The sequence below is a fragment of the Lytechinus variegatus genome, chromosome 18, assembly GCF_018143015.1.
Source record: "Lytechinus variegatus isolate NC3 chromosome 18, Lvar_3.0, whole genome shotgun sequence".
Lineage (NCBI taxonomy): Eukaryota > Metazoa > Echinodermata > Echinoidea > Temnopleuroida > Toxopneustidae > Lytechinus > Lytechinus variegatus.
The window spans coordinates 21,399,206-21,425,011 of record NC_054757.1 but is presented as its reverse complement, the minus strand read 5'-3'; the positions used below and the strand labels follow the sequence as shown (position 1 = coordinate 21,425,011).

The 25,806-nt window shown below is 36.8% G+C and overlaps 1 protein-coding gene across 4 annotated transcripts in view; it reads right to left on the bottom strand.

Moving 5' to 3' along the window:
• The window catches only part of LOC121432026 (PH and SEC7 domain-containing protein 1-like), a 99,003-nt gene that overhangs the window by 40,643 nt on the left and 32,554 nt on the right, over nt 1-25,806 (bottom strand). For all 4 annotated transcript variants that reach the window (XM_041629838.1, XM_041629837.1, XM_041629839.1 and 1 more), the window contains 2 exons: nt 13,630-14,947; nt 13,052-13,304 (listed from right to left, as the gene is read on the bottom strand). In XM_041629838.1, the coding sequence (XP_041485772.1) occupies nt 13,052-13,304; nt 13,630-14,947 (1,571 nt within the window). The remainder of the gene's footprint in view (nt 1-13,051; nt 13,305-13,629; nt 14,948-25,806) is intronic.

Sequence of the window (25,806 nt, the reverse complement as noted above, 5' to 3'; positions counted from 1 at the left end):
ATCTTTCTCCTCAATAGGAGATATTTAGAAAAAATAGTTTGATTCATTTCTTGAAGTACAAAGCAGCTTACAATCTGCATTTGAATCGAATAAAATAGGGCAGGAATACAAGTGAGAAAAGGGTAACCTTGAAATGTGATGGCTAATGCAATGCAATTCACACTGCGACATTTATCGACATCCACAAATAAACCATGGATGGGAGAAATGTACACCAAGGTGTTTGGAGGTCTTTTAAACTGCATGCCATTGTCAAGGTGATTTCAAGTCATTTGAAGCACTGCCATGCATTTTGTCAGGTTTTTTAATGCAATTTCATATTTTTGGAGAATTTTAAAAACCTATGTATCAGAAAAAATATAATTCATAGTATTGAATTTTAATCATTTCCAGCTTTTAATGCACTGTCATATTTTGGGAGAATCGTGAAACATACATGTATTCAGGAAACATATTATTCATATCATTGAACCTTTACTTAACTTGTTTAATATAGCTCACAAATGCAGATGGTTAGTTTCACAATTTGGATAACATAACAGAAATTCATGAAAGATAAGTGTCTATTGCTTTACCATAGTTGTATCATGTGTCAAAAGTGAACGCTCACACAAATTATAAATGTAAATCAAAATTACATATGGTTAGTTTCACATTTTTCTTTCAATTTAAGAAATACTTATCATTTGAAAGAACTTGTGTCTATTTTTAATATTCAGCAATTCAAAGAAAAACAAAAAATGTGGTTTTATTGAGCAAAGAAACTGAAATGTTTTCTAGCTGGCTATCTGCAGGGATTACTTGATATTTCACACTAGATGACGATGTATTCAAGCTTGACATACGACTTTTAAGAGGCTATTACATACATTGTTTATCAATACTAGTAATCAATAACATATAGTTTTGTGGGGGTGTAGGCTTGGTTTTAGATTACTTCATTAGGCATTCAAATTCAGGAAATGCAATACTCTTCATCGATCTCAATAATAGCTCTTTTGATTTGTGGATCTCTTGCGATATACGAGATCACAAGTTCATCCGGGACTACTGCCCACCTCAGGGTTTATGCAAAAACCAGAGACAACTGCATTCGCTCACATGACACAATCTATCAGTACTTTCAGAAAAAATCCTTGCAGGAGCTTGTAAATATATTTGGTTGGATGAACGTGACTATATAATGTGACAGTCGCGTTAAGGATCTAAACTTTGCATTATTTTCAACATTAAAGTCTGTCTATTAATCTTTCTGTCCATCATAAAAAATAGTATTATATATATTATAAATTCTGATGAATTATTAAAAGGCAGCTAATAACTTTTTCTGGCCATGAAATCAAAATCCATGACCTAGCTCCCAATTCAATCATAACTATTGTGGTCCTTTAGGTCAAACAGGAATGTTCAGAGACTTAAAAGTGAAGCAGTCCGTTATTCATTATTTTTTTTTTTTTTAGGGTACCACCATATCCTTATGGATTCTTCTAGCAGGCATGATGGTTTCCCTGGCACGTTTAGAGTACCGAAGTGATGACGTCCCAAAAAACTTTTATTTGCATTCCAACGTTTTTTATACCATACTTTGTCAGGGCATGATGAAAACCCCCATGATCCGAATTTGGTGGGAATCGATTCATGGGGGCCTGATATATGACCTCATGAATACATAATTAGCCCCGTTGAAGTCAACGTGTTATTGGCCTGGTTTCTAACATTTAGAACCAGACCTAAATACATTGATTTCAATGGGGCTAATCATATATTCATGAGGTCATGTATCTCAGGCCCCCATGGACCGATTCCATCAAATTTGGGTTGTGGAGGCATTTCATCATGCTCTACCAGTAGATGGTATCAAAAACGCTGACATGCAAAAAGGGAAAATTGATGAAGTCACACCTTGGTACTCTATTCTAAGGTCGGATTTGATTTAAACTCTGGTTTAAAAATGTAGATAGCCAATAGGGGTATAATTCTCTAACAGAGTCATTTCAATGTATGAGCACATTTTACTCGCAAATCAACTGTTTCTGAATGATAAGTAAAATAGCTTTCTCTAACCTTCACAAATTAGGAAAGAGCACAGTAAACAATAAAGAGGCATACAATTAACATAAGGAAAATGTTGACATTTTTGACTTTCCATAATTTTAGCAGAGTTAAATCTGACTTAAGAATACGGGCCCATGTGTCTGGTGCTATTTCACTTTGCCACCCAAGAGGTCTTCCAGCTGGGTAAACTCAATGACTGGCAAACCTCAGTCATTTTGTTGTCTTTTGACTGCCTTCCATTTCATCCAATACCCTTTTTACACAGGCTCAAAATTTCCTTAACCCCGTACTATAGGTGGGGTTAAATTGCCATTTAGCCCCACCTATAGTACGGGGTTAAGCTTAGCCCACTTTCTTTTAACACAGCATTTTTCCAAAGTGGGCTAACCCCACCTACAGTACGGGATTATTTGGCCCTGCAAAAAAGCAGGGTTATCCCAGCAATTGCGGTGCTAAGAGCGATAGTACGGGGTTAAGATCGCTAGTGTAAAACGAAAGTGGGCTAAGCTTAACCCCGTACTATAGGTGGGGCTAAATGGCAATTTAGCCCCACCTATAGTATGGGTTTAAGGAAATTTTAGCGTGTGTAAAAAGTGTACGAGTGAAGTACTTGTACTACGAATGATCGACAAAAAACACTAGTCCGGGTTAGCGAGTTTTGTGTGTGAAAAGCAAGCATTCCTTATCCGGGGTTAGCAATAACAATTTGGCATGTGTGAAAAGGAAAAAAAAATAGTACGGGGGTTAAAGATAGTACGGGGTTAGCGATAGTCCGGGGCTAAGAAAATCCTGTGTAAAAAGGGTACAAAAGGATCAAGAAAAGTACTACTAATTATCCATGAACACAAGAAAGTGATATGGTACACCTATCATCAGCTGCAAATTTTTTCTTCTTTCGATAAAGTTGATTCATCCCTTTAAAACCTAGCTATCAGCCGAGGAGAGGACTAGCAATTTCGTCCTCATCACGACCAAATCGTCTCTTATAATTGCCCAAATGAAATGCATTAGGGTGACCATCTTTCACCCAAAGATCTGCCATAAGCAATGCTCAAGAACATTTAGAAAATAAATACTCTACACATAGCAGAACAATGATATTTGCAGGTACTGCAAATTTACCAGTTGCCTCTCCCTCCAAGTAGCCCTTCAAATGAAACAAATAGCTCCTAACTTCAAGAATCATCTTGATGTGAGCAAGAAAAAAGCCATAAGAAAAAAAATGAACCTGCTATATGGTACCCACCATCGATTTCCCATGCCCCTTTAACAATCATCTCAGCTGATTTCCTATACATAAATTATTAATGATCAGCTGTGGTAATTAGCCACTCTTGAAGTAGACCACCATTCAACCTCAATCAGCCAGTTGGTCACACGCTTCGGTGACAGCACGCTCGCTCGGCAAAGTTCGCTTGCCGGGGAGGTATTTCTCCCTTGGAGGAAAGGGGATTTCATTAGATTATAGACAGGCAAATTCAACTATATTTAGCTCCCCATTACCACACAAACATAGGGTCCTAAACACACACACACACAATGTGAGTGGACAAACAATGTGAACATGGTAACATTGGCTTTAGGAATAGGAAAACACATTCTATCCCTCTTTGTCAATTTGAAATATTGCAATAACATCCACCCAGGTCCATTTGATTTGAAATTAAAATTGAAAATTGAAATTGAAACTTTATTTACCACAATCTTTATATAAAAAAACATACAAATCGAGAAGTATACATATTTCAATAAAATACATTATGACAAAAGTGATTATATTTAAGAATAGTGGAAGGATCACTGAAAAGTTACAAGGAACTTATAAGTTAGTGATCCTAAAATAATTTGGGGATTTAATTTGGGGTTTAACTGAAAGAGTGATAAGACTGTGGTATATAGATGTTTTTTAACACTGTCGAAATAAAGAGCAAAATTGTGAAACAATGTAAGTTATTTTTTTTATCCTACATGTAGACAGACATCATCCTTTTTCACAATTTTTGCTCAAGATATATAAGAATCATTTTAAAGATCTAAATTGTGGCCTTGGGGCATTAAATAGTAATAAAATGTAGGCAAAATGTCCTCAATACAGATCTTTCAAATGATTTTTATAAATACTTTTCCTGACATACATAATAAGATCATAGTAAGGAACACAAATATATACATCTATATTTTGGAATTTGGCTTAAATTTTATCACTATCTACTTCAGATGTAGACATACTGCATTTTTACTGCAAAATGTTTTATTCTCTATGTATAGTTATCTCTAGGGAAAGGTAAGAATTAATTATTCTACAGGGCCAGTGTGGGCCTTTGGCTTTTACATTTTTTTTTTGGGGGGGGGGGAGGAGGGGAATGTTACTATCTAACGTAGATGTAGACATACTACATTTACGTGTACATTTTACTACAATTTCATTCTTATTGCATGCACTTTACAGGTATGGTAAAAAATAATCATTTCAAAGGGCTGACTTGGGCTCATTTTGATAATTATACGATTCAGGGGAGTTACTTTGTTGTTGAACATCGCCTCATTCAGTATGCGTATCAATATGGTGCTGATTATACGGTTAGCAATATCAAAACAACTGAAAATATACTGTCGATATTGTAAAAAAAATTGACATTCAAAGAAAAGCACATAGAATTTTTGTAGGAATATATAAGAGGATGCAAGAATCATCCATTAATTTTGTAATTGCAAACCCGCAAAACAGACAAAACACTTCTTGTTACTATATTAAAGAAAAATGACAGAGAGAGTAAAACTAGGTAAATTAGATTCTTATTGATCACAATCAAAGTTGATTACTACATGTAGCCCTCTAAAAAAATCTAATAACAATGGAAATGGAAAACATAATTTCCTTACATCATTACCAATATACCCCCATGTATCTTTACTGCCTGATAAATAGATCCTATACATGATTTCATATATTTTACGACTGGCAATTTCATCAGTGAATAAACTATCCAGTTTCATAAACCATAAATCACTGTAAAGGATATAAATGTTTGTGGTACAGGCATGCAAAGAGAAATTCAATCCATGCAGTGTGAGCATAAATGGGTCAATGAAACACATAGGGTAGCATTCAAGCGTGTTTCACCTAATAATGGATTTGAATAATGGAAGAAACTGTCTCAAAGGCCCGAATTCACAAAGGTGGTTTTTAAAACCATCGGTTAAACCCTGGATGCTTTTATGCAGATTCCCTGTACGAATTAAGCTTATTTACTGCATATATTACAAAATGTCCAATGCTGATGTGCGCTTTTGTCACAGTGCGCCATATTGACGCCTGTTGCTGTGGTTATCCACGCTATTTTGCCCACTTTTTTTAATTAATGAGTCCACTCTTCAAACAGTGGACTCATGAATAAAATCGCATATCTAACCATGTAACAGGTGTCAATTTGGCGCACTGTGACACAAGCGCGCATCAGCATTGGAATTCTTTTTACACGCACCCGATACGTGGTAAATAAGTGTAATTCATACAGAAAATCTGCATAAACCATGGATTCAACCGTGGGTTTTAAAACCACCTTTGTGAATTCGAGCAAAAGTGATTGTGAAAAGGATGTTTAGAACCATACACCGAGGAACTGGATCCCGTTTCATAAATACTTGGGTACATGTGTTACCATTTACCTATTTTCATCAACATAATTTGAAGAAAAAATATAAAAGAGTACTAAAAATGAAAATTAGATTAGCCCTTTTTATGTTACACCGAATTTGAATCAAACATAAAGTCAATAGGAGTTATGAAGGTCGGTCAGGTTAATAATGCAATTTTTTTGTAAAAGCCTCATTAAATTGAGGGTATCATAAAGAGACATATAATATCATTACCAGTAGATATTCATTTATCAGCATACGGTTTTCAAAAATATAAACATATGCTAAATGCATGCACTACCTCTGGACTGGGATAAGAGGAGTATAACCCAAGATTAAAGTCAATATTTATTTTTCCTAAAGGTCCAATAAATACCCTGTCCTAATTTTGATAACAATATTTATTTGGATAGTTATTATTGTTTGCTGAAACTTGACAGGATGGGAGCTGGTTTGTTGACCTATTAAAACAATACAATAGGTGAAAGAATATTAATCAAATACATGCAGGCCTACATGAGGGTCCATTTTTGGAAACTTAATACTATACCAACCAGCCACTGCCCAGTGCACTTGAAATGTGGTGCTTTGAAATTGAGGAAAGAAAATGTCATGCATCTTCAACACAACGTTTTAATTTCATATCAACCAAATATCACAAGGGTTTTTATGGCATGAAGATTCATATTATGTAATAACTATAATGGAATAAGTTTTACTATATACTCGTGTTGATTTTCTTAACTACTATTTTGGAAAGTTCTGAATGAGAGCCACATATATTTCATTTTCATTTCATTTATTGATTTAACCATTTTAAAAACAACAAAATTACAATGTTCAAAAGATACAAATGCAGCAAGAGAATTAAATACAAAGTAGATATTCAAAGATACAAATATGATTACAATAAAACATAGTACAAAAGTAAAATGGTTAGGGAACCCAGAAGAAGCAAAAGCTTGTTGATAGGGCTCCCTGCAAGTAATAATCCACACACACACCACACTCATACACACCTGCGCTGCAAGATGAGAGAAAGTATAGGGAGAGAGAGAGAGGGAGGGAGACAACAGTAAATGGGGAAAGAGAGAGGGAAAAGAGAGGAAAGAGTGAAGAGAAAAATGGAAAGAGATATGACGAAGGAGAAAGAAGGAGTATAGTTTGAAGTAGGTATACAGTGAATACCAAGGCTAAGCTCTAGAATCAGACAATAAGACGGCAAAGGGACTTAAAGCGAGAAAGTGTGGCACTGCCCTTGATATTCATGTCAAGAGCATTCCATTGATGAATTGCATTGAAATGAAAAGAATGTTGAACAGTGGCAGTGCGCACCTTTGGTATGTGAAGTTTACGACTCTGACGAGTGTTATGAGAATGTACATCAGAATTTAAAGTAAACAAGTCATCTTGTTCTAAATTGTACATTTTTATCATCATATGTCAATGTCATGTAGGGTGTCAGAATTTTAAGACTATTTATCTTCATGTTTGGCTCCCCCCACAATGATACAAGTATCTATGTTGTTTGAATCTAGCTCCAATCCTATTTTATATTCTACTTTGTATATATATTTTAATACTTTATGTATATATATATATATAGTTGTGGAAATAAATGATTTGATTTGGTTTGAAAAGTGACCAACATTTTAGGAGGTATTTACCAGAACTGAGCAGAGGTTTTAATTAATGTGCTACCTGTAGATGACAGTACACCATACTTGTGGCCAATTATCTGACTGACATTAATGTTTGTCCGCAGACTGGCCTTCCTCTGAACTCTGTAATTCACATGTGATACAAATCGTTAAAGCAGGTGTAGAGGGAGACATTAATTTTTTTATTTTTTTTTTGGGGGGGGAGGTTGATAGAAGAGTTGGGAACAAATACAGAAATAAAGGGACTAACCCAATCAAACAATTGGGACAATTATTATCAAAATGATATTCGTCTGTCACTAATTCAAGGGCACTGCACCTGTGTACCTCAAGGGGCTGTAAGATAAAGCTTAGCAAAGATTGTAGAACATTTTTCTACGATTGACTCCATTGACTGCAATGTACAATCAATTGTAAAAATCAAGTGTACGATTAATAGCAAACCTTTGTGTTACGGGACCCAGATCAGCTTCTATAGGGTGCATTCACACTTAATTTGGAAAGGTAGAAAGAGGGTTTGAAATGCTCCTCAAAAATGATTGTCTAAAGGGGACACTTTTTTATGTTTTATCAGATATTGAGATAATATTGTTGAACGAAACCAGACTTCTTGCTTAGTACATTAAGCATGCTTACAGAATAATCCCTTTGCTTGAATTTCTGTCATGTGGTCAATTCCATTGTGACTTATGGGACATTTGATACTTTTTTCCACATAACTGAAGTGCATATCTGAAATAGTAGCTGCACAAACATGGATTTACTTTATTAAACTGTAAGAAGAATACTGAAACTTACTATATACAAAAATGTATGCTTTCAGCTTGGTTGGATAGGGTGCTATATCTTCAGAAATGTCATTGTGACTTATGGGACGTCGATGGACCACATAAATTGAGCTCTTTTGTTCAAAGTGCCATATCTATCTCAGTTTTATGACAATGTTTTTAGATTTGGGTTTGAAGATTAACCAGTGATAGTGCTCACTAACAGTACTTGAATTGGACTTGATTCATTTCATTTGTTTCAGTAGTTGTGTGCAATTGTGTGTGACTTATGGGACAAGTGAATGTGACTGATGGGACCCTATCTCATTTCATGGAATTTACATTTCCTCTCGATGACTTTTTAAGTCAAACTTAATTTCAGCATGAATAAATATTCTCTAATAAGATGACACCTTTAATAATTCATGCCATTATGTCCGAAATAAATTCAACAAAGGGCAGAAACATCTTTTCATGCACTTCATGTATATAAAGGGAACATTAACAAAAAAAAGCAACCTAACTTGTCATCAAGCTTTAAGAACTGTAATCAGATAGTACAAAATAATCAATAAACAATTACAATCATAAATATTTAGCAAACAGATGAAAAATGAACAATTAGAATAAGAATGTACACACTTTCCATTGTGACTGATGGGACATGATAGGACATATTTGTTACAGATGGGACATATTTGTTACAGATGGGACAAATTTAAATGTTGCTTTTCTCTATCTGTCTCATACAGTATAAGAAAATGACCATTGCAGTGTATTACATGTAGGAAAATTAAGACATTAATGCTGCCATGAAGTATATCAATATTCTTGTTAATACATGTATATTCTCTTTCGTGTCAAATGCTGATATTTTTCATTAGTTGTTGATGCTTATGATAAAAACAGATGGATATCATCAGCAGTGCACAGGCAAATTTTTGACAAAAATATTAAAATTTTGGCATAAATTATTTTTAAAAAAATCATTAACTGGACTGTCTAGAAAACGGTTGCAATCAATTTCTAATATCCAAACTGCATGTACATGAATACTTGTATAGTAAAAAGTGTATTCATTTATATGGAAGATTTTACCATCATCTGCAACAAATATGAAAATAATTTTCATGAAAAATCCAAGATCATAGATGGCTGCCCAAAATTGCCAATTTGGAACCCCATGGGACACGATTTGGCAAAGGGAACATCAAGATTCATTAACTACATGTATACACTTCAGGCAATACAAAAAAGTTGGTTAAGAAATATATCATGGGGTGCACCCTATCACAACTTCTTTTTTTGCCATCTGCTTGGGTTGATGTCATCTCTTTCATAGAAATTTAGAATCCCTGTAAGGACATCATCATTTATAGAGTACCGAAGTGATGATGTCAGTTGTCATGGTGTAATGGAGGCCTGGTTCTAAACAAAACAACCTGGGGCCGTTTCATAAAGCTGCAATTTAGGAGCAACTTTAAGAATGACTGGTGATCCTTTCTTATATGCTAAAACATTAATTACCAATTTATGATGACATTTACCACATGGATCATCGGTCGTTCTTAAAGTCGCTCTTAAGTTACGAAAAGCTTTATGAACCAGTGCCCTTTTACGACTCTCAGAATGATGGTAACTACCAGGGACAACACACATCACCATTTTTGTCTCACCTGCGAAGCAAAGTGAGACTATAGGCGCCGCTTTTCCGACGGCGGCGGCGTCAACATCAAATCTTAACCTGAGGTTAAGTTTTTGAAATGACATCATAAAAATATGGACCTAGTTCATGAAACTTGGCCATAAGGTTAATCAAGTATTACTGAACATCCTATTAAAGTTTCATGTCACATGACCAAGGTCAAAGGTCATTTAGGGTCAATGAACTTAGACCATGTTGGAGGAATCAACATTGAAATCTTAACCTGAGGTTAAGTTTTTGAAATGTCATCATAACTTAGAAAATATATGGACCTAGTTCATGAACCTTGGACATAAGGTTAATCAAGTATCACTGAACATCCTGCATGAGTTTCATGTCACATGACCAAGGTCAAAGGTCATTTAGGGTCAATGAACTTTGGCCGAATTGGGGATATCTGTTGAATTCCCATCATAACTTTGAAAGTTTATGGATCTGATTCATGAAACTTGGACATAATAGTAATCAAGCATCACTGAATATTTTGTGCAAGTTTCAGGTCTCATGATTAAGGTCAAAGGTCATTTAGGGTCAATGAACTTTGGCCGAATCGGGGGTATCTGTTGAATTACCATCATAACTTTGAAAGTTTATTAGTCTAGTTCATTAAACTTGGACATATGAGTAATCAAATATCACTGAACATCCTGTGCACGTTTCAGGTCACATGACCAAGGTCAAAGGTCAATGAACTTTGGCCGAATTGGGTGTATCTGTAGAATTACCATCAAAACTTTGAAAGTTTATGGATCTGATTCATGAAACTTGTACATAAGAGTAATCAAGTATCACTGAACATCCTGTGCGAGTTTCAGGTCACATGATCAAGGTCAAAGGTCATGTAAGGTCAATTAACTTTGGCCATGTTGGGGTTTTTTGTTGAATAACCATCATATCTCTGTAAGTTTATTGGTCTAGTTCATAAAAAGTGGAAATAAGAGTAACCATGTATCACTGAACATCTTGTGCGAGTTAGAGTAGTATTCAAAGTCAGCACTGCTGCTATATTGAACCGCGTGATGCAGGTGAGACGGCCAGAGGCATTCCACTTGTTGCAAATACAAATGTGTATACATGTACACGATCATGTACCCGGTTTAGAACCGGCCGATTCAATGTTCATGACATTGTGACGTCACACTTCGGTACTCTTTAAATGGGCATGTTCCTTTCTATTGGCAGACGGCAGGAATGATTCTAAGAAAACTTGATTGCAAGCTTCTGAACAATTTTTTGGCATTTACAGGGGCTTTAATAGCTCTGCTCATGGTAGCCTTAAATGCATGTGAGGACTGGTACTCTTATTTTGACAGGATCCAGAGGGTCGCTCAACTACAAAATTTGTGACTGATGGGACATTGCAATAGGTTTTAATAGTTTCCATGGAACTACAAGTATATATATACCAAGTTCACATCATATGTAAAACAGTGGATGCATACTCCAAGGGGACAAGAACACCAAGAGAGTGATCTGGACCTAAAAAAATGAATAAAAGCTATGGTGAAACAAACCCAATTTACCTGTACTCAGCTTTGCATTTTAGCGATCATATTAAGTTTTCTCCTTTCTGGGCTGGGCACACAATGCAAACTTTTTTTTTGGTTCCATGCACTGCCTATGATATTCTGACTGTTTTTTCTGACAGTCAGCATACTGTTCTCCAGCTTTTAAGCATTCTTGTCTCTCTCTTTGCTGTCATGGACAGCTTTAAGGTGGCATGGTTTACGAACTGTATGTGTGACTTATGGGACATGTGACTTATGGGACTTAAATGTATGTCCCCCCAGTATAGCTATTTCAAGTCCAATACAGATGCAGCTTGATTTGTTGATGCAAGCATGTACTGTGGTAGATAAAAAAGTCCAATACTTGTCTCCAGGAGTCTATGGCAGCATATGAGGGAAACTTAATGCTCAAAACTGTGACTTATGGGACATCATACATACACACATTGAAATGAATTTTGTACCTCACCGTTTCACTGCAGCATGTAAAACAATACAGCTAATGGTAAATTATTGCTTGGAGGTCAAATGGACAGTGGAATTTTTCATCAGCACCCTTTGCTTGCCAGGAGCCAGGGATGGGTGAAAGTTGTACACTTTCTATGAAATCTTAGTACCAAAATGCAACAGAGTGCACATTGTGTATTTTATGAATGAATGAGGGTATAGTAAATATAAGTGTGCTTTTGTAAACCTTAAACTGTATACTTATAAACAGTATAAACAAAATTGCTCAGAAAAGAAATTTTTAAAAATGGAAAAATGCAACATTTGGCTGGAATTGACCATGTACATCATTTACATTATTTCACAATGATGTTCTAGTAATTATCTCGATTATCATTTAGACTTTTCCTACATGTAAATATGAGCTACGTTTCTAAGAAGCTTTCAATACTGACCAAAATACATGTATGCAAGGCATTGTCTTCCTTTGCCATACTCCTCTAAAAAACTGAATCAAGGCTTTATTAGATATGAATTGTAGCCGTACATCTATTTGTATGGACAAAATAGAGGGACAGGAATCACAGGATGAAAAATAAATCCTTGCCTTTGTGTTCATCTAATAGCCCCTCCCTAGATCTATAATCACAAGGTTGAATGTTAATGGATGTGAAGTGGGAAATAGCAAAAATAATAGAATGATGAAAGCATCAACATATGAAATATGACACTTCACATCTAGATACATATGTGGGACATTAAAACAAATCTCTGAGATGATATAACCTTCATTACAAAAGTCTGACGTCAGCAGGATGTATACTTTTGTTTTGAATTTGGTCAAAAACTATTGTACTGAGGCTTATTGACTGTGCATGATCAGAATTTATGCCTTCCACTACCTAATCTAGAAAAAACCCAAATCAAGCATAATGAATTATTCCGAGAAGTTTGATTTTAATTACATGTATGTGCTGCACTCGACCCAGGTGAGGTGAATGCGTACCTGGTAGGAAGAAATTCCTTGAATGCTCGAGCGCCCGATCAAGGTAGCCATGCTTAAGCCAGGGTGATATTAACATTATCATGTTAAGCAGGGCCTACTGGGAGAACAGTTTTCGGAACTGAAGTGGCTACCCTGGGTAAAACATGACCTTATTGTCATCATTATTATTATACGACTTAAGCTTGATTGGAATTGAATGTCAGTTTCTTGCAACGCCCCACCAGTCTTCTTAGGATTCAGATATAAAATGAAACAGGACGTACCTGTCCATGAAGGTCCGTGTTCAGCAGCATCACGGCGCACGTCAGGGTATGCGCAGCATCCGAAGACTCCATCACACCGGGATTGCAGTCAAAGAAACGGTGAGAAAAGTGGGCCAGCACCCTCTCTCGCTCCTGCGTCTCCCCAACCACTGTGACGCACCGAAGGAACTCCCTCAGAGCCTCATCCAGCCTGTCTCCTGTGAAGTCAAAGTTGCTCAGGTATTCCCGCGCAACGAGCTTACAGAACTCATTCCTAGAAACAAGCGATTTGAAAGCATTTGATGACAAAAAAGGAATATTTTACAATGTAACAATTTTCCTAGAATTTCTTTGAATATCTTGCCAATTAAAACTCACCTCATAATAAATTGTTATATTTTTGATGTCCTATTTTCTTTAAGAGGACAAATTTCATGTAAATTATATTCAGGTACTTAAAAAATTGAACACTACATCAGCCTATCCCGAATATTTGTAATTATGCTTTATTATTCCTTTGACTGAGACCAGCAAAAGGCAAGAAGTTTGCAAAATCCTACCAAATAAATATGAAGTAAGCTGCATGTCCACATACTTACCTCTTACTTAAATGAATAGATACATCTTCTCTCTTAAAACCATCAAGTTCATAGAGTCTCTTTGCAAGTCTTTTAGCTGATGGCACATCTAAGTTCTTTGGGTTTTCATGAAGCGCACTCTCTAAACTGTTCATGTCTGGAAACTCAAGATCATCGCTACTTGAGCTGGAGCTTGAGTCCCTGTCCCTTGGCGTTAATCCTGGTAAATCTGTAGAACCTATACTTCCACCATTACCCATCTTTGTCTGACCCGTTGTAGGTGCAGCTATTGCTGCTGGGGGTGAACTATCTCTTTTCAAACCTCCGTTTTCTATTCTCGGCTCTAAGTCTGAAGGGTTCGTCTGTATTCCTATTGCATTTGTGGAAAGTTTTGGCTTTGAGGATTCCATCGGTTGTTGAACACTCTTTATTTTCACTTCAGAAGGTGTGTTCCTGTTCAGGCTAACGGTCGTTGCAGTGGTTTTCACCTTTACAACAGGAGATGACGTTACAAAGGCACTGTCAAGTGAGGACGACATGGTGTCATTGTTGTGGGAGACGTTGGTCCCATTTTGTATTCTAGTCCGTACATCTTGACTGTGACTGAATGCCGTTGGTAGCTGGTTACTGGTGATACGCACCAGCTCAGCGGTAGAATGTCCATTATTCATTGTGGTATCAGTCTCCACACTTCTCGCTACAGGGTCAATCTCCTGAACACGTTCCTGGTTAGCAAGGGCAGTGCTTGACTGAACACATCCATCGACAAGATCTGTCCTTCCTTCCTCAATGGAATCTAATTGTCTTGCAGCTGAAAGACCTCCTTCTTTGAGTGAATCCTCACGATGGATCAAAGCGGTCGTTGTGAGTATTTGACCAACAAATTCTTCAGATGCGTTGGCATCAGAGTTGTAGGAATGTGAGTTTACTAAGCTATCTGTAGGTTGACCGACGTCTATGCCATTGCTCTTTGGCGTTCCTAAATGATCTCTGATCTCATCTTCTCCATTCTCCCTCAAATCATGATCAAATCCTGTCCTGTTTGGAAGTACCGGTGACTGAAGTCCCCGAAGCACTTCTGTGTCTCTGTTGGTTGCTCCTGCACGTAGCCTCTCGCTCAAGTCAGGTGAAGAGTCACTCTCTACTACACCTGCCTCAACACCATTGACATCACCAGACGTACACACCACACGGTCACTGCTGATGTTCGTGAAGTCCCGCTTTTCAATTTTCGGTCTTGGACTGATGATACTAGTTGATTTGAATCCACGATGTTGAGAACTTGGCGACTTGTCCAGAGGTGCCAAGAACTTCAGGACACGATCTCTTGTTGCAAAATCTGTAAGATGGAAACAGATATGTAAAAAGCAAAATAACAATATACAGTCATATAAAAAAAATATGAGTGATTCCACCAAAACATGTATATTCAAAAGTATACTACAAACAGCCCAGTGAAACCCAAAAGGCCAAAATTTACAAGAGTGACTTTAGATGAAAAAAAATTAGGGTTTATGCAGAGACTACAATCTCAAAACAAATCAGTCAAAATGACAAGTTAATTGGATTAGCTGGGTGCAAATGTTATTCTAGTCATATCTGACTATTTTCTTATCGTATGTTACGAGAACAGAGTTATTTCTGACTAGAATATAGGCCAGAAATGTGACTGTACATGTTAGTTCCACCCAGCTGATTACTGATCTAGTCAATTTCACTGATTTGTTCTATGGGTGTATGCTTGATTTGAACAAATATATATTGAGAAAGCATCCAATTAAATGAATGTAATGTAAGCTTTTATCCAACACTATAACACACTAAGAAATGTTCGCATCCTTAACGGAACACTTGTACCAATCTAAAGGGTGTAATATTGCACCCTATAAAGTGAAAAAGAATGCAAAAAAACACCTTTTTACTACTATTTACACTAATAAATGTTCATTTGCACCCTTAAAGGTGCATCTTTTCACCTTTTAACATGCAAATTACTTGACATTGAAAAAAGGTTCGAATTAGCACCTTTATTACATGGTTCATCACTGCACCCTATAGCGTGCTACTGCACCCTCAAAGGTGCACAGATAAGCACATTTGCACTCATTGGCAACCCTTGTGCTGCTATTGTACCAACCCAAGGGTTCAAGTTGGAACCCCTATAAAATTTCTTTCATTAAAACTGAGAATTTCAATCAGAAAAGCTTGGACTTCAAATTAGCTGAATATGGGAATCATATCAATTGAAAGACATGCTCAATTAACACCATCCACGGACAAAATATTTTTAAAAAATAAAATACAGTGGTGCTAAAAAGTTACTGTTCCCCTCCAGGAAATAAACATATATTTCAAACATGCTCAAGTTCTGCCATCTTTTTTTTTTAATAGATATTTGATTGTGAAATCAGGTGATAAAATATTACATTCAATACGTTTGTTTCAGTGGGCTCACCGAACATTGTAGTGTTGGTGTCTACATTCAACACCCGAGCAGCATAAAGGAATGCATTTTCTGGTGGGGTTCATTAACTTTTTAGCACCACTGTTTTACCCTTTTTAGACAGGCTAAAATTTCCTTAACCCCGTACTATTGGTGGGGCTAAATGGCAATTTAGCCCCACCTATAGTACGGGGTTAAGCTTAGCCCACTTTCGTTTTACACAGCGTTTTTGCAAAGTGGGCTAACCCCACCTATAGTACGGGATTATTTGGCCCTGCAAAAAAGCAGGGTTATCCCACCAATTGCGGTGCTAAGAGCAATAGTACGGGGTTAAGATCGCGTGTGTAAAACGAAAGTGGGCTAAGCTTAACCCCGTACTATAGGTGGGGCTAAATGGCAATTTGGCCCCACCTATAGTACGGGGTTAAGGAAATTGTAGCGTGTGTAAAAAGTGTACGAGTGAAGCACTTGTACTACGAATGATCGACAAAAAACCACTAGTCCGGGGTTAGCGAGTTTCGTGTGTAAAAAGCAAGCATTCCTTATCCGGGGTTAGCAATAACAATTTGGCATGTGTGAAAAGGAAAAAAAAACAGTACGGGGTTAAGGATAGTACGGGGTTAGTGATAGTCCGGGGTTAAGAAAATCCTGTGTAAAAAGGGTATATGTATGTACAGGTACACAGATATGTCTTAAAAAGGAAGATGAATGTCAATGAAGGATAAAATATTCTAATTTCCTTATAAAAAAAAAATGTCCCAGTTGCGAGTAAATTGTTCAATGTGAATACTGTTAAGTGCTGGTAATATTAATGATGTATAGGTCTAGGTTTCAAACGAACCTGTCTTGGTAGCTGCTAACCACAAATTAACCATTAATAATACACACATTGTAAAGCTGACATAAAAGCTTTGTTAACTTGTGCAGCCTTCCAAGTTTCAGAAAGTAATTTAAAGAGCTACATAAAATGCAATTGACATCATAGATTGCAGCCATGAGAAAGATAAAGCTGCACATAAAAAAAGGGGCAAAGGGCACCCCCAAAAATAAAATAAAGGAAAAATGAATAAATACATTAATACATACATGTAAGTATAATGAACAAATAAATAGATGGAAAAACTAATAGAATTAATTGATAGATCGGCTTTAAAAGATAAAGAATAATTACAAAATAACAACATATTTTTTAAGGATGAATGAATGAATATATGAATTAATGAATGAATGAATAAATGATTGAATGAATGAATGAATAAATAAATAAATTAATAAAGAAATGAAATAAAATATTAAAAAATAACTTGATAAATTAATACATTAGTACAAATAAATAAATAGACTCAAAATATTTAGATTCAATAAAAAATAGGAGGTACATAAAAACTATCATCTGAATTTTCCATTGATCAATACAACAAGAATGTACATGTAGCCTACTTCTGATGTGAACCTTTTTTATTCAAAAGAACTGTCAATAAACCATGCCAAGAAAAGCTGTTGCAACTGAACAACATGTATACAAGTCATTCATAGAGTACAACAAGGGGCACCAAAGTACATGTCCTAGAAATGTCATATCAATGTTCTGTAGCTTCTGGAGTGCCGTAGCAGAGTGTATGCAATTCTTGGGAACACTCTTGCAGCAAGAGGGTGGTAAGGGTAAACTTCACAAGTGCACAAATTTTGAAAGGATACTTGTAAACTGTAACATGGAGGCAAAATCAAACATTCCAATTATAATGCAACGAATTACAGAGCTTCGGGGCTTGCCATCAGTTCTTAAGAGAGCTTGAGAATACTCTAACAGCTGAAGAGGGGTAAGGGTATGTTTTTGAAAACATGCTCATGTTTGTAAAGGATACGTGTTGGCCTCAATTGTAAAAAAAAAAAGAGGCAACAGTATTACGTTCACCTCTATCAAAGCAAGGAACTTATTAGCCAAGAATTACAGAGCTTGCACTGTTAAAGGGGCAGTTCACTCTGAAGATTTCCTTTTGAAAATAGCAGAAAAAATAATAAAAAATATTGGTGAAGGTTTGAGGAAAATCCATTGAAGATTACGAAAGTTGTAAGAATTTCAAGTTAAGGATTTTTATGTCATAAACGAGCAGCTGCCCCATACATGTACTTTATGTAATTTCATGTTTTAAATTTCAATTTTTTAATGGTTCGTGATGACTTATTTTTGTTTTATATTTAGGAATGTGTGTGAAATTATTTGCCTCTTGATATACTAATTGTGCAGTGAAAATAATTATCAATATTCTGAGAAAAAGACATTTCATTGACTTTTCACCAAACGATATGTAGGAAAGCTGCTCGCATATGATGTCAAAAATCAAAAACTTAATGGATTTTCCTCAAATCTTCACCTTTATTATTAAATGTTTTTCTGCTATTTTTACAAGAAACTTTTCATCAGGGTGAACTTTAAAGGCTCAGAGGTTCATTGAGCTTCAGGGAGCATCATCAATCCATCAAGTTCTTGAGGATACTCTGACAACTCAAGAGAGCTGATGGCAAGCTTTCACAAACACTTTTCACACTGCACTTTTTTCCCTTAACCCCAGGAAATTAGTGGGGCTAAGGGCTGGTCTTTGCCCCACCAATTGCCCGGGATTAGGCTCAGCCCACTTCGTTTTCACACTACGTTTTCGCATAGTCGGCTAGCACGGTAAATAGTACGGTACTATCTGGCCCTGCAAAAAAGCAGGGTGGTGCTAGCACAATTGCGGTGCTAAGAGATGCAGTGTGAAACGAAACAGGGCTAAGGAAAAGTGGGGCTAAACATTAATTAGCCGATCACAGAAGTCGAATTTGCACATTAATCGCGCTCTGTATGGTAAAATCATCAATATTCATGAGCTGTGTGATTGCCCGGGGTTAAGGCGTTAACCCCAGCTAAGCAGATAGTATGGGGATAATGGGGTTAAGAAAGACAGTGTGAATCGAATAAAAAAGATAGTATGGGGTTATAGATAGTATTGGGTTAAGGAAATGCAGTGTGAAAAGCATAATACAATGTTTATAATCCTTAAAAGGCAAAATATATGTACAACGTTCATATTTCTATCAAATCAAGAATTACAAGGTTTGCATAAGGTTAAGAGGAACACTGAGCTAATATAGGCATCATTAATTCATCAAATGATGCAAGAAATGTGCCAGAAGAAACTTCACATTTTTCTTAAATCTACAGAATTAAAAGCAAACTATCACTGATTTTGCAGCACCCTGGATAAGTTTTAAAAACATAAGTTTAGAGACTGTAATCAGGGGAGGCGGGAGGATGTGGGGTACATAATTTCACAAAGATTTATTTGATAATCACACATGCAAATGTACAAGGGTCATTTTCAAAACGGGGAGTTGGGATAGAACCATGTGACTGTATTTGCCAGCGGATTTTCATCTCATCGGAAGCATTTAGGCTACCAAATGACGTCATTTAAACACGTCTACGATCGTGGTTTTGTTAATACTTCACCAGAAACCCGATTCTGGTAAAACAATGTTTTGAAATGCACCTTCATGTAAGTTTACGATATGCGTTCTGAAAAGTTATTTAATGAAAGTAAGCAAGGCTTTGGACTAATCACGTATAAAAACGCTGATTCTGGCCTGAAAATTGGAAGCATAAACTCGCTCTATAAAGTCACACTTAATAACTCTTTGTGAAACTCGCCTAGACTGTAGGATTTGTAGGAATGTAGAACTTTTAACGAAAAAAAATCTTCCTTCCTTAAAGCGTTTGCGAGCTTGTGAAAACCATCCCAAAGAAAGTACCTGTCCTGGATATGTCACACCCGTATGTTAGTAGTTTTTCGAGTGCCCTAGTTCTTGAAAACATTATCAGCAAGAGCTTTCAGACCGACCAAAATACCAAAATACCAGTCATTCATGATGACGTGGTCATGCCTCAAAATACCTAATAAACAGTAATCATATTCTGCATTGATATTCACTCGAACCAGAGATTTTCAGCAAAATTTTTTTAAGTTGTCAGCATGAGTAGAAGACGAGGGACGCGACTCAAGTTGCCAGCTCCGCAAGGTAGCAAAGCTAGCAACCAAAGCTCCATAGCATGCTGCTGAGCTCACACCCAACATACTCGCTGGGATTGGAAAGACGTCTTCAATGACTTCAAGTTTTGAGCAAGAATGGTTTATTAAGTAGCAGATGAGTAGCAGTCAAGGTGCACAATTTAATCTCACTACATATACCTCAGCAATGCCAGCAACCAAATTACGGTGCTCCCATACTCGCTAGGAAGGGACAGCACCTGTACTTTGTTTTCACACTCTGAGATTATACCCATGGCTTTGTAAAATATTCCTGCAAAAATTATTGCAATTTTGATTTAAGTACCAACTAATTATACTAGCAGGTACTCTTTGGGAGGGGGATATGATGAACAGTCCAGTCTCAGATCAAAACAGAATGTCAAAGTGAATATACAAGGTATTCTAAGTTTTTGAGTTGGTCTAAATGCACCTAGCTAGACAGAGGTAAATGTTTGCTTTGACAAGTCTGCAAATGGTCATGATCTACATCTGAGGGGCTAGAAAGACACGTTCTGACAAGACACAACACATCAATGCGTTTCATAAGACGATTTATACTACTTTCCATTTCTATATCCTGTATTTCTCAATAACGTACTGAAATTGTAGAGTTTTATTTTTAATGTTAATCATGCAGTCTGACACAGGACATCTTGTATTGCCAATATACTGCATAACGTGACCAAACAACATCAAATCTGTGAATATATACCTTTTTAAATTTTTTAATAAGTCACAAAATATGAATAAATATAAAAATTGGGTTTACTTTTTCAAAGTGCAGATGTACACCTACAGGATAAAAAACTCTTATTACCCACAAGTTGGCACACATAGATCTGCAATATATACAAGTCCTCTGGAGTGTGCAGTCACTGTCATTACATTTAAAGAGAAATTCTAGTAGTTGCAGTAAACACTGATTTCATGAGAAAAACTGTAAAAACAGGCTTTAATTGTCAGTATATCATCGAGGATCTAGATCTGGTACAGTTACATAAACTGAACTTTGTGAAATCTTGAAATCTACGCTGAAAAATGTTCACACTGAAGATCACCAACACAGATAGGCACACGTGGGACAGTGTATTATTATTGCTGGAATAAAGACCCGACGGAAGTGACCGAATCCGCGCTCATTTTGCTTATTTCTCAGCAATTACACAATTTCTTCCAGAATCCTTTGGCACATATTTTTTATTCATACAGACAATTGGGTGGTCATTATATTAGATTCTGTAAAAATTCATTTTGAGATCATTACCAATACTGGAATTTATCTTTAAGACATACCACTTTTTCACTGTATTTGTGAATTTGTAGCAGATGTCGGAAAGGTGTAATCAAGAGTCTTTTCTCAAGAGCTAGTAGAATCCACAAGAAGGGTTCATGTACTATCCAGTTCAAGTATTTTGCCAATAGCATTAATCTTGGTTTATTTGACATTTCTTCTACTTTCTATTCCAGCTTTTCCTCAGTTTCTCACTCCTTTTTGCTAAACCCTCGATTTTCAAATTCTGCAGAGCAGCCTATGGAATAGAGTTGTTGCACCCCCCACCCCACCCCTCACATATTCCATACCAAAAATATCACAAACTTGCTGCGTATTTAACATTTAAACGCCTCCATAGTTATAACTCCTTGAAAATATCCCAGATGATCTCATGTTACATTGTACACTACATGTATATTTGTGGGTGTGTCGTGGTCTAGTGGTTCTGACTCTCGCCTTCCAAACAGAGGGTCATGGGTTCCCATCCTAGCCATGGCCTGTTTTCCTTCAGCAAGAAATTTATCCACTGTGCTGCACTCAACCCAGGTGAGATAAATGGATACCAGGTCCTTCGGAAAGGACCTTAAAGCCTGTGTATAGCTTTGGTAAAGGGTCAATAATGTGATTGATAATCGAATATCATCTAATATGACAGTCTTACTGAAGCGTAGAGACCGTTAGATATTTTTCCAACTGCACTTCTCTGAGAAAATTTCAAATATTCAAATCTTGGATATATAGCGCCCTCTCTCGGCGATGCTTGTTTTAAATTTAAAAAAAATGGGCATTCAAGCACTTATCTTATAAATTTAGTGATTAGATATCCAAAAGTTACAGACAAAGAACATATCTTGAAAGTTTCAGCCCATTCCATGTTTTGGAATAGGATTTAATTGAAAGACAAAAACACACAGATATTTTAATTTGATCGGGTGACCCGATCAAGTTAAATTTCCATGTAAAATCGCAAAATTTATCCTGTAAAACACATTTTCATTTCATATCCTCCACATCATAACTGTTATAGGGCATGTCCATTCATATTTGCTAGCAATTAATTGGAATAGTGATAGGTGCATTTTGGTGGATTTACCAAAACTATACACAAGCTTTAAGCCGTCGGTCCTCTGGTTGCTTGCTTACAAGCATTCATGCTTTCTTCGCAATCAGGTAAAAAAATCACCACCAATCCAATCCACCTTGGAGGATTAATTCCTAGAATGCATGAGCGCCGAAAGGCAGCTCGAGCTAAAGCCGGGGTAGTCATAAAAAAATAATGATAACAATGCGCCTCGGGATAGATTGTTTATAGACAGATGGCACTATAAAAATGCCAATTATTATTATTTTACATATAGGTACATGTAGAGTACCACATGTCTGCAATTACCTGCAGATATCACATAGCATAAAAGAAAGGATCACCAGTCACGCTTAAAGTCAATTAAGAGTGACTTTAAGAATGACTGGTGATCCTTTATTGTGGTACATGGTATATTGATTGGAGATGGTTACGCACATAAGAAAGGTTCACCAGTCGTTCTTTAAGTCGCTCTTAACTTACAAACAGCTTTATGAAACACCTACCAGGGTAAGGAGTTTGAACATTGTGATTTAACTTACCCTCTTAGAGTTCAAATATGAAGAAATGATCCAAAGACATGGAATAAAACATTGATACAAACCAATATAATTCTCTGAAATGGACGACATCTTGCAAAGATATAGCCAGAGATTATTTCCACGCTCCATGTACACGAAGCTCTTGTATTAAATGGCGATACCCCCCAAGCCTCCAGAAATTCTGATTTTATGGATGCATCACTGCATATCCTGTCGTATATTTCTGGCAATCGAGGACGGTTCCCACCCCCCCCCCCCCCTTTCTCCTATCTAGTTGAGTGTGTATGTAAAAATAACGAAGGGGGCGAATGGACAGAAATGCCAAAGACAGATGACTAAACCAGCGTGTCTGATATATAATCCTTCTTCTGTGTCCTCAAATTCTAACCTTAATTCACAGGAAAGGTGACATGCTTCAATCATTATGATACATTAAAGGGAAATACTACAACTGAGAATCGAACAGGAAATCAACTGAATAAAACTTGTAAAATTAATTGGGATTCCTCATCATTTTTCAAAAATTTGTCATGAAAGAAAGGTTGAACCTGAATAAAAAGTAAAGAAAGAAGATTAAAGATAAATTCCAGTTCTGGTAACGATCTCAAAATGACTTTCTACAGAATCTAATATAATGACCACCAAAGTGTCTGTTTGTATGAATAAAAAATATGTGCCAAAGGATTCTGGAAGAAATCGAGTAATTGCTGAGAAATAAGTAAAATAAGTGCGGATTCGGTCACTTCCGTCAGGTCTTTTTATCCTGCAATAATAATACACTGTGCCTATCTGTGTTGGCGATCTCCAGTGTGATCGTATTTCAGCTTAGATTTCATAATTTAACGAAGTTCAGTTTATGTAACTGTACCAGATCTAGATCCACGATGATATAGTCATACTTAACCTTGGTTTTACAGACTTTTTCACGAAATTAGTGTTTTACTGCAATTACATTCATTTAGCTTTAATAATATTACATGCTCAAATAAGATAAATTAGATATAAAGTAGTTATATTTGAATCACCTTAACTAAATTTTACCTATATTTATAGTATTGAACTCACTAAAGTGACAAGTACATGTAGTGTAACTGAGGCATGAAAGTCAGTCAGATTTACTCACTGGACCTGAAAAGAAGCCTTAACATATTAAAGCCCCATTAAAGTGTTGTGTGCAACTGGGCGTTGTGCCTGTAATCCAAGCTATGTGGGAAAGTTACAAATTGATGCAGAGCTTCGAGCCCTGGTCACGTCTTTCGGATGGTGACGTTAAAGGTCGGTCCCAGACGTAAATAATCATATCTGATTGATACACGTCTATAAAACTCAAATACACACACATGTGCAATAAAGGACCTAATGCCCCTCCCCTGCCTTAAAAATATGGAAAATTGTAAAGGCCTGGTCACACCGCCCGAGCGTTGTTGGAGTGGTCGGGAGCGGAAGGGAAAGAGAGTCGAATTTCTCTCACAAAATTGGGGGAAAAATCGAAAAAAAAAAAACAATCGAAATTGAAAATGAACGGAAGCGAGCGGTGATGATTTTTTTTCTCTCCGCTCCACGACCGCTCCAACAACGCTCGGGCGGTGTGACCAGGCCTTTAGGACCTGAAATCACACAAATGATAGCAGACTGGCATCTCTGCAGAGAGGGAAAGGAAATCGTTAGCGAGTTCAAGGATAATGAGACCAAATGGCTGAAGGAGGCTACATTTATACATTGCATAGATGTACATTATGTTGGAAATGAAATGGGATGAGACAATGTAATTTGTAGGATGAGAAACTTTGGTTTGCATTCATTACACATTTAAGTGGGATTAAATCCAAGTGGTGATTAACAGATTGGGGACACAAGGAATGGCAAGAAATGGCGGAATGGCAATTAGACCAAAGGCTTTTTCAAAGTCTAACGAGATGCAGATGAAATAAATTGAAGGAGGTAAAATCGGGCATAAGACAAAGAACTTGAAGAAGGCGGTTCTCCATCAGCCCAAATTTGTCTGTAATCTCATTAATCTTACCTGATTAACAGATCCATTCAGGGATTTGAAAACTTAGCGCAAAAAGAAATTTGATTTACAAGAATCCAGAGTAACAAGTCAACCCCTACAGAAATTTCCAAGCTTGCGGGAAGCGTGCGACTAGCTTGCGCAAGCTTCTGGCATGCTAGTAACTAGCATGCGGCTAGCTTAATAAGCGTGTAATATGCGTGCAGAGTAATAGTTAAGCGATCTTTTAGCGAGCAGGGACTGTTCGCTAGCATGCACTCGCTTATTAAGCGAGCGCCCTGCTAGTCGCATGCTAGTTACTAGCAAGCGGCACGCTTAAATTTCTGTAGGGGAAGGAGCTGTTTTGAACTAAAGCGACAATAAGACATCCATGGCATTGCCTGCTAATTACGCCTTCATAAAAAATAATCATGAGACTGTTCTTGGGTCCATTTCACAAAGATTTTCAACTAATGGTGACTGTGCCATTATGGCAAGTTACTTCTGTAACCATGGTAACAAGCCTCAGCAACCACTCACAAACGAGAATTCCATGATAGTTTAACAAAAATGGCAAGTTTATTGTTATAGTTGTGCAGAACATGTATATCTTCATGAAACGGGGCCCCTAATCAGGAACATTTGATGAGAAAAAGGCAGAGACACACAATCTGAAAAGTTGAAGCTGATGTGGATGGGCCCCAGGGACAGGGCCAAGTGGCAATTAAAAGATATATTGAGGAGACAAGGAATGCATGGGCTTGCTCAGTGAGGGGTGCGCAGAATTAGAGTGACATGTTAG